Below are 16,370 nucleotides of genomic sequence, written 5' to 3' on the forward strand. Positions count from 1 at the left end.
CAAAGAACAGGGAGGTATTTCAATGACTCGCAAAGGGCACCTATTAGTCAGTGGTGTAAAGCACTTAAGTAAAAATACTTTAAAGTACTAATTAAGTAATTTTTGGGGGTATCTGTACTTTACTATTTATATTTTGGACTACTTTTACTTCACTACATTCCTTAAGAAAATAATGTACTTTTTACTCCATACATTTTTCTTGACACCCAAAAGTACTCATTACATTTTGAATGCTTGGCCAGTAGGGATATCCTTGTCTCATCGCGCACCACCGACTCCTGTGGCGGGCCGGGCGCAGTGTGCGCTAACCAAGATTGCCAGGTGCACGGTGTTTCCTCCGGCCAGCTGTGTTAAGAAGCAGTGTGGCTTGGTTGGGTTGTGTATCGGAGGACGCATGACTTTCAACCTTTGTCTCTCCGGAGCCCGTACGGGAGTTGTAGCGATGAGACAAGATAGTAGCTACTAAACAATTGGATACCACGAAATTGGGGAGAAAAAGGGGTAAAAATGTAAAAAAGAATATATATTTTTTTCAATGACACTGCTGTAAGGTATACAGTGTTTCCTCCGACACATTGATGTGGCTGGCTTTTGGGTTAAGCGGGCATTGTGTCAAGAAGCAGTGCAGCTTGGTAGGGTCATGTTTCAGAGGACGCATGGCTCTTGACCTTCGCTTCTCCCGGGTCTGTATGGGAGTTGCAACAATGAGACAAGACTACCTATTTTTTGTATAAACAACTGACCACACAACTACTGACGGCAACAACACATAACCATAACTACTGCACACAACTCCCGACCATGCAACTACTGAACCACAACTATTGACCACAACCACATAACGACTGACCACAACTACTGACTACAAGCACACAACTACGGACCCCAATCAAACAACTACCGACCACATACTGACTGCAACATCAGCATTACAGACCAAAACTACTGCACACAACTCCTGACCACAACTCCTGACCAAGCAACTTCTGAACCACACAACTAACGATCACAACTAGAGGTCGACCGATTATTGGAGGACAAATAAAGCCGATACCGATTAATTGGACGATTTTTAAAATGTATTTGTAATAATGACAATTACAACAATACTGAATGAACACTTATTTTAACTTAATATAATACATTAATAAAATCTATTTAGCCTCAAATAAATAATGAAACGTTCAATTTGGTTTAAATAATGCAAAAACAAAGTGTTGGAGAAGAAAGTAAAAGTGCAATATGTGACAAGTAAGAAAGCGAACGTTTAAGTTCTTTGCTCAGAACATGAGAACATATGAAAGCTGGTGGTTCCTTTTAACATGAGTCTTCAATATTCCCAGGTAAGAAGTTTTAGGTTGTAGTTATTATAGGAATTATAGGACTATTTTCCCTCTATACCATTTGTATTTCATTAACCTTTGACTATTGGATGTTCTTATAGGCACTTTAGTATTGCCAGTGTAACAGTATAGCTTCCGTCCCTCTCCTCGCTCCTCCCTGGGCTTGAACCGGGAACACAATGACAACAGCCACCCTCGAAGCAGCGTTACCCATGCAGAGCAAGGGGAACAACCACTCCAAGTCTCAGAGCTAGTGACGTTTGAAACGCTATTAGCGCACACCCCGCTAACTAGTTAGCAATTTCACATCGTTACACCAGCCTCATCTCGGGTGTTGATAGGCTTGAAGTCATAAACAGCAGAGCTGCTGGCAAAACGTACAAAAGTGCTGTTTGAATGAATGCTTACGAGCCTGCTGCTGCCTACCATCGATCAGTCAGATTGCTCTATCAAATCATAGACTTAATTATAACAATCCAGAAACTATCATCTCGAAAACAAGACGTTTATTCTTTCAGTGAAATACGGAACCGTTCCGTATTTTATCTAACGGGTGGCATCCATCAGTCTAAATATTCCTGTTACATTGCACAACCTTCAATGTTATGTCATAATTACGTAAAATTACTGAACACTAATGACCACAACTAATGACCACAACCACACAACTACTGACCACAACTATTGATCACAACCATACAACTACTTACAAAAAACTACTGACCACAACTACTGACCACAACCACACAACTACTAAACACAACTAATGAACCACACAACTACTGACCGCAACATCACAATTACAGACCATAACTACTGCACACAACTCCAGACACACAACTACTGACCACGCAACTACTGAACACAACCACACAACTACTGACCACAACTACTGACCACAACCACTGGCCACAACTAATAAACCACAACTACTGACCACAACACTACTGACCACTAATGACCACAACTACTGACAAGAATGACTGACCACACTTATTTATCACAACCACACAACTACTGACCCCAACTACTGAACCACACAACTACTTACTAAAACACTTACCAAAATGATTGACCACAACTACGGACCAAAACTACTGACCACAACCACACAACACAACTCTCACATGTTCAGACTATCCTATCAATCAACCAAAATCAAACTTCAACTTCAACTAAAATCAAACTTAATTTACACTGAAGTTTGGAATCGGAACAGAAATATATTACACAGATCTCACGATACAGCTGTTTTAGTAATGGCATCAACAACTTTTTCTATACAAAACTGCCGTTTTGACCACTTTCCGAACAAGTCAGACAATGAAACCTTTCAAAACTTTCAAATTATAACAGTGGGATGGCACATTTTAAGCATGGGACAATGAGCAAACACAGTAATTTGACGAAAATCAGCTACCATGCCCACTTTTCCTAACAACGTAGCAAAATCATAAAGGGTATGACACCTTTGTCTCCTTCTTTGCTATTCAAATCTGAAATAAGAACGGAAATATCTACTACCAGTCAAGAGGTACAGCTGTTTTAGTAACCACATCAACTAATTTAGGTAACTTCCCACTGTTGAATAACTGCCATGGAACTTTTTAGAACTTTCAAATTATAATAACGGGGGAGCACATTCTAAGCATGAGACAATGAGTAAACATTGTGACTTCGTCTACCTTGACCACTTTTCCCAACAACGTTTCGTAGACAAAAATGTAAAGGGTATGACACCTTGCTTTACTTCTATTATATTCAAATCTGAAATTAGAACAGCAATAACTACTACCAATCCCCCTTCAACAATACATTGATTCCTTTATCGTACCAATCAGTCCAATTCAACCTCCTTTCATATGTTAATCCCTCCATCCATTATTATTATTGTGGTGCTTGTAAAGCAAAACCCACCACTTAAATCTTCAAAAAACTTACATCTTCAACTTACTTCTGATTTATTATTATTATTTAACATGCTACTCCTTAAGAAATGCTATTCAAACTTTAAGATGTGTAGACTGGCTTGGACCATTGGGCTCACATACAACTTTTTGATATCTTTTAACTACTGACCACAAACATTTAACAAATCATTGACCACAACCACACAACTACTTACAATAACCACACAACTACTGACCACAACTACTAAACCATGAAACTACTGACCACCACACTATTGACCACAGCCACAAAACTACTGACAACAACCACAACAACTGACTGCAAATACTAACCCCAACAACACAACATACCATAGCTACTGACCACAACCAATGACCACATCTTCAGAAGAAAAACTCCTGACCACAACCACACAAATACTGACCACAGAAACACAACTAGTGACAACAACCACACAACTACTGAACAAAACTCCTGACCAAAACCACTGACAACTACAATGAAACTACTAACCTCAACCACAGAACTACTGAACCACACAAATACTGATCACAACTACTGACCACAAACATTAATCAAAATCACAGACCACAGCCACACAACTACTAACCAAAACAACACAACTGCTGATCACAACTACTGGCCAAAACTACACAACTACTGGCCACAACCACAAAACTACTGACCACAACCACACAACTACTTACAATATCCACACCACAACTGACCACAACTACTCACCAAAACCACTGACCACAACTACTCACCAAAACCACTGACCACAACTACTGACCACAACTACAGACAAATACAACTGACCACAAGCATTGTCCAAAATCCCTGATCACAACTACTGACCACAAGCACACAAATACTGACCACAAGCACATAAATACTGACCACAAACACACAACTACTTACCACAAACAGATTACTAGTGACCACAAATCTACTGAACCACACAACTACTGACCAAAACTACCGAGCACAACTACTGACAAAAACAACTGACCACAAACATTGACCAAAATCCATGACCATAACTACTAACCACAAACACACAACTAATGGCCATAACCACACTACTGAACAAAACTCTTGAGCACAACTCCTAACCACAAAAACACAACTACTGACCACAACCACAAAACTACTGACCACAAACGTTGACCAAAATCATTGACCACAACCACACAACTACCTCCGGTAGTAGTTGGCAAACCCTAAGAACCGCTGCACTACCTTTACCGTGGTTGTAGTCAGCCAATTACGCACGGCTGAAATGCGGTCATTCTCCGTCTCCACCCCTGACTCGGACAGGCGGTACCCTAGGAAGGAGACGGACTGTTGGAAGAACAGACATTTCTCAGCCTTAACGTACAGGTCATGCTCCAATAGTCGACCAAGCACCTTGAGCACCAGAGACACATGCTCGGCGCATGTAGCGGAGTATATTAGAATGTCATCTATATACACAACTTCCCGTGCAGGTCCCTGAAAATCTTGTCTGGAAAGGATTGGAAGATGGGTGGAGAATTCATCAACCCGTAAGGCATGAAGAGGTACTCATAGTGCTCAGAGGTGGTACTAAATGCCGTCTTCCACTCATCCCCCTCCTGGATATACACCAGGTTGTATGCACTCCTGAGAACCAATTTGGTGAAGAAGCCCGCCCCATTCAATGACTCGGTCACACTGGCTATGAGAGACAGCGGGTAACTATACTTCACCGTGACCTGATTTAAACCCCTATAGTCAATGCACTGGCGTAAACCGCCATCCTTCCTCTTCCCAAAAAAGAAACTCGAGGAGGCAGGTGAAGTGGAAGGTCGAATGTATCCCTGTCCCAGAGATTCGGTGACATACGTTTCCATAGCCACCGTCTCCTCCTGTGACAGAGGATACAGGTGACTCCTGGGGAAGTGCTGCGTCTACCAGGAGATTTATCGCACAATCCCCCAGTCGATGGGGTGGTAGTTGAGTCGCCTTTCTTTTACAGAAGGCGGAGCCAAATCGGCATATTCAGGGGGGATGTGCATGGTGGAGATCTGGTTTGGACTCTCCACCGTAGTTTCACCTATGGAAACACCTATACACCTCCCTGAACACTGACGTGACCCTCCCTTGAGGGCCTTCTGTTGCCACGAAATAGTGGGGTCATGATAGGCCAACCAGGGAAGCCCCAACACCACAGGAAACGCAGGAGAATCGATCAGAAAGAGACTAATTCTCTCCTCATGACCCTCCTGCGTTATCATACATAGTGGAGCTGTGACCTCCCTAATCAGGCCCGACCCTAAAGGACGACTATCTAAGGAATGTACAGGAAAGGGCACATCAACAGGAACAATAGGGATCCCTAATCTAAGAGCAAACTAACGTTCCCAGCTGCGCCTGAATCTACTAGCGCCTTATTCTAGGAATGCGGGGAAAACTCAGGAAACAGGAAGCTCTGGGTGAGTTGGGTGCCTACACACCTGGGATGAACCACCAGTGCCCTGCCTGCTGCCTCGACTTCCTGGGGAACCTCTCCAGCACCCACCAGCAGTGTGTCCTCTGCGGCCACAGGTAGTGGCCTCCGGTCACCCTTAGAGCAGCACCTCCAAGCTCCATAGGTGTAGGATCGGAGGTGCTGGGAGATGGAATGGACGGACCCCGATCCGGACGTCCGCGGGTGGCAAACAGGTTATCCAGCCGGATGGATAAATCCACCAGCTGGTCGAGTGTAAGGGTGGTGTCCCTGCAGGCCAGCTCCCGACAAACGTCCTCACGTAGACTACACCGGTAATGGTTGATCAGGGCCCTCTCATTCCATCCCGTGCTGGAAGCCAGGGTCCTGAAGTCCAGTGAGAATTCCTGTGCGCTCCTCATCCTCTGTCTGAGATGGAACAAGCGTTCCTCATAGCGTCTATACTTCCCCATTCAGCGTTGGCCCACTCAAGCGCTTTCGCCGACAGACAGGAGATGAGGGCGGACACGCTCTTGTATCCCGAGGGAGCCGGGTGGACTGTCACCAGGTAGAACTCCAACTAGAGCAGGAACCCCTGGCACCCAGCAGCCGTCCCATCATATGCGCTCGGGAGCGAGAGCCGAATCCCACTGGGTCCAGATGAAGGAGGAGTGGACAGCGGAATGGGTTGTGGTGTTGGTCGGGGTGAAGTTGATGGGGGTGTGGGAAAACCCCCTCTCTCCCATGGCTCCATGGTGAGCAGCATGTGATCCATGGCTGTGCCAAGATGTTGGAGCATTGTCGCGTGCTGCTGGACGCCTTCCTCCACTGGTACCGGAGGACTGGGTGCACCTGCTGACTCCATATTAGTTGGTGCGTGATTCTGTCAAGTGTCATTGTGCAGCGGTGAGGATAGAGTCAGGCGCAGGACACAGAACTGAGTAAAATAACGTACTTTACTCGAAAAGAAACAACGATAAAATTCCACGCAGGGAAAACACACCATAACACAGCAGTCTAATAACACTCAACAAGGACCAATCACGCACAAAACATATTGGGAACCAGAGTTATATTGGGAACCAGGGTTATATAGGGAAAATAATTCTAATGTAATGGGAACCAGGTGTGTACAATCAAGACAAAACTAATAGAAAAAAAACATAGATCGGTGGCAGCTGGAAAGCCGGTGACGACGACCGCAGAACACCGCCCGAACAAGGAGGCACCAACTTCGGTGGCAGTCGTGACAGATGTATTATTAGCTACAGTAACTAGCCACAATGCATTTGAACGCAAATGAGCTACTTACGTAGCTAGCTAATTTACATACTATATAGATAGCTAGCTAAGTTAATTACATATGACCAGCTACTAGGCTGGACACATGATATTTTTAACAGGGCGCCAGGCTGCCCTGCATCACGCATTCCTGGCATCAATTACTCACATTTGCCTTCCCTCGTCCTCCCCTATATTTGTCAGTTTCCCTGCTCTATTCCCTGCTGATACATTGATAGTTTTTTTCTTTGTATGCTGACGCTGTTACTGTCTCGTTCCATGTCCGTTCCTTATTAAATGTTTGGCTCACCGTACCTGCTTCGTCTCTCCAGCGTCATCCATGTGACAGAGAGAATATAATGAAGTCTATTTCTTGTAAGGTTTTCTGTCTTCAGATACAGAGAGCTATGAAAGCGTGTATGCAGATTAAGAGGTCTCAATGAAGAGCAGCGGTTCTCAGTCCTGATCTTGGGAACTCAAAGGGGTCTTTGTTTTTGCCTTAGCACTACACAGCGAACTTCAAATTATCAAGACATCATCAACCAGACGGGAAAAAAATTCTAGATCACCTGTACTCCACACATAGAGATGCATACAAAGCTCTCCCTCGCCCTCCATTTGGTAAATTCGACCACAACTCTATCCTCCTGATTCCGGTTACAAGCAAAAATTAAAGCAGGAAGCACCAGTGACTCGGTCTATAAAAAAAGTGGTCAGATGAAGCAGATGCTAAACTGCAGGACTGCAGAACTGTTTTGCTATCACAGACTGGAATATGTTCCGGGATTCTTCCGATGGCATTGAGGAATACACCCAATCAGTCACTGGCTTTATCAATAAGTGCATCGAGGACGTCGTCCCCACAGTGACTGTACGTACATACCCCAATCAGAAGCCATGGATTACAGGCAACATTCACACTGAGCTAAAGGGTAGAGCTGCTGCTTTCAAGGTGTGGGAAGCTTACAATAAATCCTGCTATGCCCTGCGACGAACCATCAAACAGGCAAAGCGTCAATACAGGGCTAAGATTGAATCGTACTACGCTGGCTCCGACACTCGTCTTATGTGGCAGGGCTTGCAAACTATTATAGACTACAAAGGGAAGCACAGCCGTGAGCTGCCCGGTGACACAAGCCTACCAGACCAGCTAAATCACTTCTATGCTCGCTTTGAGGCAAGCAGCCCTGAGGCATGCATTAGAACATCAGCTGTTCCAGGCGACTGTGTGATCACACTCTCCGTAGCCGACGTGAGTAAGACCTTTAAACAGGTCAACATACAAAAGGCTGCGGGCCAGAGGGATTACCAGGACATGTGCTCCGGGCATGTGCTGACCAACTGGCAGATGTCTTCACTGACATTTTCAACATGTCCCTGATTGAGTCTGTAATACCAACATGTTTCAAGCAGGCCACCATAGTCCCTGTGCCCAGGAACACAAAGGCAACCTGTCTAAATGACTACAGGTTGGAGTGTGACTGTTTGAGGTTGTGGACATGTGTCTTTTATACTGATAACAAGTTCAAACAGGTGCCATCAATACAGGTAACGAGTGGAGGACAGAGGAGCCTCTTAAAGAAGAAGTTACAGGTCTGTGAGAGCCAGAAATCTTGCTTGTTTGTAGGTGACCAAATACTTATTTTCCACCATCATTTGCAAATAAATTCATAAAAAATCCTACAATGTGATATTCTGGATTTTTTTTCTAATTTTGTCTGTCATATTTGAAGTGTACCTATGATGACAATTACAGGCCTCTCATCTTTTTAAGTGGGAGAACTTGCACAATTGGTGGCTGACTAAATATTTTTTGCCCCACTATAGAATGAGCATGAACTTTCCAGTTGAGGGAATCAGCCCAACTAGAGCTCCAACAGCCAACAGAGGCAAAGACAAAAACAGCAGTTAGAGCCAGGTTTCTAGAGTTTCCAGTAAAACAGAGCGTGCCCTCCAACCAGCTTACAGACCCCCGGGAGAGAGATGGAGATGGAGGGAGGGAGAGAATGAGAGGGAGAGGGCAGAGCTGTCACGGGCCTTTTCCAAGGTTCTGTTCTGTTTAGAAGCTGTTGTGCTTCATTTGAGAAAAGAACCCCTTGGAAAAACACAAGATTTAAACAATGATCACCTGTGGGGCTTGTTTATCAAGACCGTAAAAACCTGATTTGACTGTGAAATCAAATGAGTACACAGTGTCACAATATCAATATCACAATATCATAGAGTGAATAGTTACAATTGCTCAAGACCAGCATGCATCATGGAATTTGAAATGGGAGAGTGCAAAATAACAAAATCTTGGATAAAAGATAGCTATAATTCTTTCAATTGAACTGTTCTTGGGAATAGGTAAATCGTTCAAACAACCTCTAAAGTTCAAGCAACTATTCCGTGCTATGACACCTGTGCAGTCAAACAATCCTGATCATTACAATGTGCGTGTTTAAGCGTTTTCACATATTTCTCAGTCGGAAAGCTCAAATTCACAAATAATTAAGAAATACACTTTTGCACACCAGATGTTACCTCACAGACGCATGGGAGAGGTGCAAAAACAACCAGGAAAACTGACTTCCACAAACTTTGCATACACAAAATGAACACTTAAATTGGACATATATCATAATTTAGTCCGGCAGTCATGTTTATGCAGATAACATTTTATTAAGAAGAATACACTGTGGGCTGGATTCCATTCACCTAATCTTCATATGAATAACAGAAATAACACTTACAGCATCATTCTCAATTATGAGGCAATAATGTGTGTTATCGCCTATCACATCCAGCAGTGCAACAGGAGGAGAAGAGAGTTCAGCAGTGATGAAACAGACATGGCAGTAACTTAATCTCTCCCAAAGCTGAACTGTTTAAATCATTACAGAGAGTATATCTTGACACCAAAATACTGTTATTCTACAAAACTCTTTCCATTCACTACAGATATCGACACGTGCATTTTTAACAGACACCAGCCCATTTGATCCCCTTGAGGCCCCCACACCGGCTTCTCGAGGCCCCTATTATCAGCCAAGTCATGATCATGCTGTGCAAACCCCCCAATTTAGACAGGACTACCAGCCCTTCTGGCATTTGTCAAAACTGACCTTATTCTGGTGGAGTTCATCTGGAACAAAACATGGGATTACATTATCATACATTAAAGATTACTTACACCTTGACAACATTCCGCTGAAAAGGCAGCGCACGAAATTCAAAAATGTTTTTTTGAAATATGTAACTTTCACACATTAACAAATCCAATACAGCAAATGAAAGAAACATCTTGTTAATTTACCCATCGTGTCCGATTTCAAAAATTCGTTACAGCTAAAGCACAACATATGATTATGTTAGATCACCGCCAAGTCGTAAAAACACACAGCCATTTTTCCAGCCAAAGATAGGAGTCAAAAAAAGCAGAAATACTGAGAACATGAATCACTAACCTTTGATGATCTTCATCAGATGACACTCATAGGACATCATGTTACACAATACATGTATGTTTTGTTCGATAATGTGCATATTTATATCCAAAAATCTTAGTTTACATTGGCGCCTTATGCGCAGTAATGTTTTGATTCCAAAACATCCGGTGATTTTAGCAGACATACTCATAATAAACATTGATAAAAGATACTAGTGTTATTCACATAATTAAAGATAGACTTTTCTTAATGCAACCTCTGTGTCAGATTTTTTTTTTTTTTACAGAAAAAGCATAATCTGAGAACGGCGCTCAGAACCCAAAAAAGCAAGAGGAATAGCCGCCATTTTGGAATCAACAAAGTTAGAAACAACACCATAAATATTCACTTACCTTTGATGATCTTCATCAAAATGGAACTCCCAGGAATCCCAGTTCGACAATAAATGACTGATTTGTTCCATAAAGTTCCATCATTTATGTCCAAATAGCCACTTGTTGTTAGCGTGTTCAGCCCAGTAATCCATCTTCATGAGGCGCAAGCATTTCATCCAGACAAAAACTCAAAAAGTTCCGTTACAGTCCTTTAGAAACACGTCAAACGATGTATGGAATCAATCGTTAGGATGTTTTTAACATATAACATCAATAATGTTCCAACCGGAGAATTCCTATGTCTTCAGAAAAGGCACTGGAACGAGAGGCAACTCTGTCGGGAGCGCGCGTCATGAGACCAAGGCACTATGCCAGACCACTGCCTCAAACAGGTCTCATGAGCCCCTCTTTTATAGTAGAATCCTCATTCAACTTTCAAAACACAGTTGACATCTAGTGGAAGCCCTAGGAAGTGCAAACTCATCCATATCTCATTGGGTACTCGGTAGGCAAAGCTTTGAAAAACTACAAACCTCAGATGTCCCACTTCCTGGTTGGATTTTTCTCAGGTTTTCGCCTGCAATATGAGTTCTGTTATACTCACAGACATAATTCAAACAGTTTTAGAAACTTCAGAGTGTTTTCTATCCAATACTAATAATAATATGCATATATTAGCATCTGGGACAGAGTAGGAGGCAGTTCACTCTGGGCACGCTTTTCATCTAAAAGTGAAAATGCTGCCCCCTATCCCAAAAAAGGTTTTAAGAGGTGTAAGAACTCAAGAGCAGCCTGATTTTCTCAAGCATTCGGAAAGTATTCAGACTCCTTCACTTTTCCACATTTTGTTACGTTACTGCCTTATCCTAAAATTGATAAAATTGTTTTTTCCTCATCAATCTACACACAATACCCTATAATGACTAAGCAAAAACTGGTTTTAGAAGTGTTTTCAAATGTATAAAATTAAATACATTTCCATTTATATAAGTAATCAGATCCTTTACTCAGTACTTTGTTGAAGCACCTTTGGCAGCGATTACAGCCTTTAGTCTTCTTGGGTATGATGCTACAAGCTTGGCAGACCTGTATTTGGGGAGTTTCTCTCATTCTTCTTTGTAGATCCTCTCAAGCTCAGTCAGGTTGGATGGGGAGAGTTGCTGCGCAGCTATGTTCAGGTCTCTCCAAAGATGTTTGATCGGGTTCATGAATGGGCTTTGGCTGGGCCACTCAAGGAAATTCAGAGACTTATCCCGAAGCCACTCCTATGTTGTCCTGGCTGTGTGCTTAGAGTCGTTGTACTGTTGGAAGTTGAACCTTCTCCCCAGTCTGAGGTCATGAGCGCTCTGGAACAGGGTTTCATCAAGGATCTTTCTGTACTTCAATCTTGGTTTCATCAGACCAAAGAATCTTGTTTCTCATGGTCTGGGAGTCCTTTAGGTGCCTTTTGGCAAACTCCAAGCGGGCTGTCATGTGACGTTTACTGAGGAGTGGCTTCTGTCTGGCCACTCTACCATAAAGGCCTGATTGGTGTAGTGCTACAGAGACAGTTGTCCTTCTATAAGGTTCTCCCATCTCCACAGAGGGAGGTTCTCCCATCTTCACCTCCCTGACCAAGGCCCTTTTCCCCTGATTGCTCAGTTTGGTCGGTCGGCCAGCTCTAGGAACAGTGTTGTTAGTTCCAAACTTCTTCCATTTAAGAATGATGGAGGTCACTGTGTTCTTGGGGACCTTCAATGCAGAAGAAATGTTTTGGTACCCTTCCCCAAATCTCTGCCTCGACACAATCCTGTTTTGGAGCTCTACGGACCATTCCTTTGACCTCATGATTTGGTTTTTGCTCTGACAACTGTGGGACCTTCTATAAACAGGTGTGTGCCTTTCCAAATCATGTCCAATCAATTGAATTGCTGAAACATCTCAAGGATGATCAATGGAAACAGGATGCATCTGAGCTCAATTTAGAGTTTCATAGCAAAGGGTCTGAATACTTATGTAAATAAGGTATCTATTGTTATTTGTAATAAATTTGCAAACATTTCTAAAAACCTGTTTTCACTTTGTCAGTATGGGGAATTGTGTGTTGCTTGATGAGTTTTTAATTTTTTTTAAAATTTAACCCATTTTAGAAGTCCGTAACGTAACACAATGTGGAAAAGTTTAAGGGGTCTGAATACTTTCCGAATGCACTGTAAACGTCACAGAAATGAAGCACAGAGCAGGATGGATGAAGCTAAGAGGTTACTTTGCTGATAAAATCATTGAGAACAAAAATTACCATAAAACGCTTTGGAAATCATTCTAGGAACTAGGCTGTAGTACTACTACGAAAAACAAACTAAACAGTATTGGACTGATCATCAGGGCGGAGATGGTATATGACAAAGCTTGGTTGCCAATGAATTTAACTCTTTTAATTTACTTCTGCTTGGGGGGTGTGAACATGGTCACTAAAGTGCTAGGGAAGGTTTATGCCAGAAACAAGTTTTTGTCTAGAATGTCCAAGCTGCTTGATAAGGAATCTTTGAGTGCGTGCCACTGCTCTCATTCAATGACATTTTGACTACGCTTCCTGGTTTGGGGGCTTATTGAAGCTTCTGAAGGGGAAACTCCAGGTATCCAAAATAAGCTGATCAGGGTAGTATTGAAGGTGAGTCCACATAGTCACAAAGGCAGGAGCTGCTTTCAGAAACTCAACTTACTGCATGTTGAGGTTAGGGTGTCCCAGATAAGACTGGGTTTGGTTTACAGGAGACTTTATGGTTCTGCACCCAGATATCTAAATGATTACTTTCCCAATGTTAGGGATGCACAAAATCACAGCACCAGATCAGGTGTTGCTAATGTGTGCTTATACAGGTTCAGGAGTAATGCTAGGATACTGGTATACTGGAGCATCAGCGTGGAATGAGTTGCCTCTGCCCATAAAAATGACGTCCTCTCTGGGCAGCTTTAAAAATAAAGTTAAAAACAGTTTGATGTCTTCTGTGTAACTGCAATGATGAGATAGATGTTCTTCTTCTTTGTTTTTATGTTTTATTATCTCACTCCATACTGTGTTGAAACATGTTCGATCTTGCCTCGCCATCTTGCCTCAAGATGACCACAATTGATATAAATCCCAGACTTTATTGTGTGTCATCCTCAATGATTTTGCTCATGTGGGGCGGCAGGGGTGGCAGCGTAGCCTAGTGGTTAGAGCGTTGGACTAGTAACCGAAAGGTTGCAAGTTCGAATCCCCGAGCTGACAAGGTACAAATCTGTCGTTCTGCCCCTGACCAGGCAGTTAACCCACTGTTCCTAGGCTGTCATTGAAAATAAGAATTTGTTCTTAACTGACATGCCTAGTAAAATAAAGGTAAAATTTTTTTTTGCATGTATGGCTTTTATGTGTGTCAAATTAAAAAACTAAACTAAAATAAGGGGAGGTAAGACAACCAAATATCACAGTCATAGCAAGAAAACATTCCTCAGTAAAGCAGCTGATCAGGGAAATCAGTTATAGTAAGAAAACACAAATAGTTCAACTGGGTTGAGTAGCCACAGACAGTGTCAGTCACTGTCAATGAAGTACAACAGTCATGCAGAGGGCAACATTTATGTTCTCCCTGCCATCATAGGAAGTGCGTGTGATCTGGCCTCAGGAGATGTCTGTCCACAAGATACAAGCCAATCCATTATCCTAGACAGAATGTCTGACATTCCACTATTAGTTGTCAGCTATCCCAGTTACATCATTAGCAAACACACTCTCACTGCAACTGTATACAGCTAAATATGGGTAATAATAATAAGAAAAAACATTGAAACATCACTGCCAAAAAGACTGATTATCATTCTTCATTCTGCTAATGTCTTTGTAGAATATAGAGTTGTGACTACCACTAAGCTTTCCTGTAAACCTTGTATGACTTAGGGACATGAAGGATAGGCAAGGAAACACAGACTTACTGCACAGCTTCTGCTATATACCAACTAATTACAAACATAACATAATATCTGGGATATTGACTGGAATGGGTTTGGGGGCAAAAATAAATAGCATTTGGAGACAGTATCAAGGTAATCAAAACCAAAGCATTGACGGCTGTTATACCTTGTCTATAGACTGCTTACAGGGTAAGGAAACCCATATGTCATTTTGTAATTTAGGTGAACTATCCCTTCAACTTGGTCATACTCTGCAACAAAGTAAGGGTGCAGTCACAAATCTTTGGACATTGCTCTCAACATGTCAGTGACCAGATTGTTTTCAAGGAGATGTTCCACTAAGGGAAAACATTGGAAAGGGAAAACACATTCTGAAAAAGATTCCAAATTCAAGCATTTAGTCCACATGGAAAGTGATCCTCTCACAATCCATTGAACCACATCTAACCATCAATGTAAATTGCAATCAATGGATAGTTAAAGCACAGGAGACTCCAAGGTCTTTCTTGAAAATACATTTATTCCGGACCAACCTGGATGAATAAAGGTTTCATAAAATTAAATGAAAATATGTCAAATAGTCCCAGTGTTACCTTGCTTGTCCATCTTCTTGTGTATCCTCGTCTTGGGGAAAGAGGGCCAGGAGTAGTTAAAAGGAGAGTCAGAGTATGAATCCATGACTCTGTGTTTCGTCTATGAGTCTCAGAGCACCCTGCAGCCTGACCAAGGCTTTAACACCAAAACACCTTTGTTTTTAATGAAAAAAATAAACATATTTTACTCAACCTCAATTTTCCTCCAGGTTGGATATTCCTGACTATCTCTTGTACATTCAGTGTGTTCTTCAGGAGTCTTGGTTGGACTGATGTTGAACCAGTTTACTCCTTCCTTCCGTCTGAGTCTCAGCAGAGTGCAGACACTGACACTTCAGCAGTGAGCCAGCATGTTCCCACATCTCCCCCTCCCCCTTCCCCGACTCCAAACGCCCCTCCTACCCTGTTCCCCTCAAAACTCCAAATCATCTAGCATATCGAGACTGCTCACTTTCTCTTTTTTCTCTTGCTTTCTTGCCTTCTCCACCTCCTTTTCTCTTTTTTCTCCCTTCTTCCCCAACCTTCGCTCTATCCTACCCTCTCCTGTCCGGTCTCTCTTTTTTCTTCCTTCTTCCCCAACCCTCGCTATATCCTACCCTCTTCCATCCAGCCTCTCTTTCTTACATTCTCTTCCTCCTTTTCTCTTTTTTCTACCTTCTTCCCCAACCCTCGCTCTATCCTACCGTCTCCCATCCAGTCTCTCTTTCTCACCTTCTCTTCCTCCTTTTCTTATTTTCCTTTTCTTCCCCAACTCTCACTCTATCCTACCCTATGCCGTCCTGTCTTTCGTTCTCCTCATCTTTTTCTCTTTTTTCTCCCTTCTTCCCCAACCTTCGCTCTATCCTACCCTCTCCTGTCCAGTCTCTTTCCTTCATTTCAATTTTTTTCTCCAACCTTCGCTCTATCCTAACCTCTCCCATCCAGTCTCTCTTTATTTCCTTCTGTTATCTTGTTTCTCCCTTCTTCCCCAACCCTCTCTAACCCACCCTCTCCCGCCCAGTCTCTTTTCTTCTTCTCCTCCTTTTCTCTTTTTAATCCCTTCTTCCCCCAACCCTTGC

At 42.6% G+C, this 16,370-nt stretch overlaps 1 protein-coding gene across 1 annotated transcript in view; it reads right to left on the reverse strand.

The window, feature by feature from the left end:
- LOC139411274 (rho guanine nucleotide exchange factor 28-like) overlaps positions 1–15,867 on the reverse strand; it is a 75,711-nt gene extending 59,844 nt beyond the window's left edge. The window contains exon 1 of the mRNA XM_071157341.1: positions 15,313–15,867. Within this exon, the coding sequence (XP_071013442.1) occupies positions 15,313–15,397 (85 nt within the window). The 5' untranslated portion in view covers positions 15,398–15,867. The remainder of the gene's footprint in view (positions 1–15,312) is intronic.
- Positions 15,868–16,370: the final 503 nt, after the last annotated feature.

This window comes from Oncorhynchus clarkii, chromosome 6, assembly GCF_045791955.1.
Source record: "Oncorhynchus clarkii lewisi isolate Uvic-CL-2024 chromosome 6, UVic_Ocla_1.0, whole genome shotgun sequence".
Classification (NCBI taxonomy): domain Eukaryota; kingdom Metazoa; phylum Chordata; class Actinopteri; order Salmoniformes; family Salmonidae; genus Oncorhynchus; species Oncorhynchus clarkii.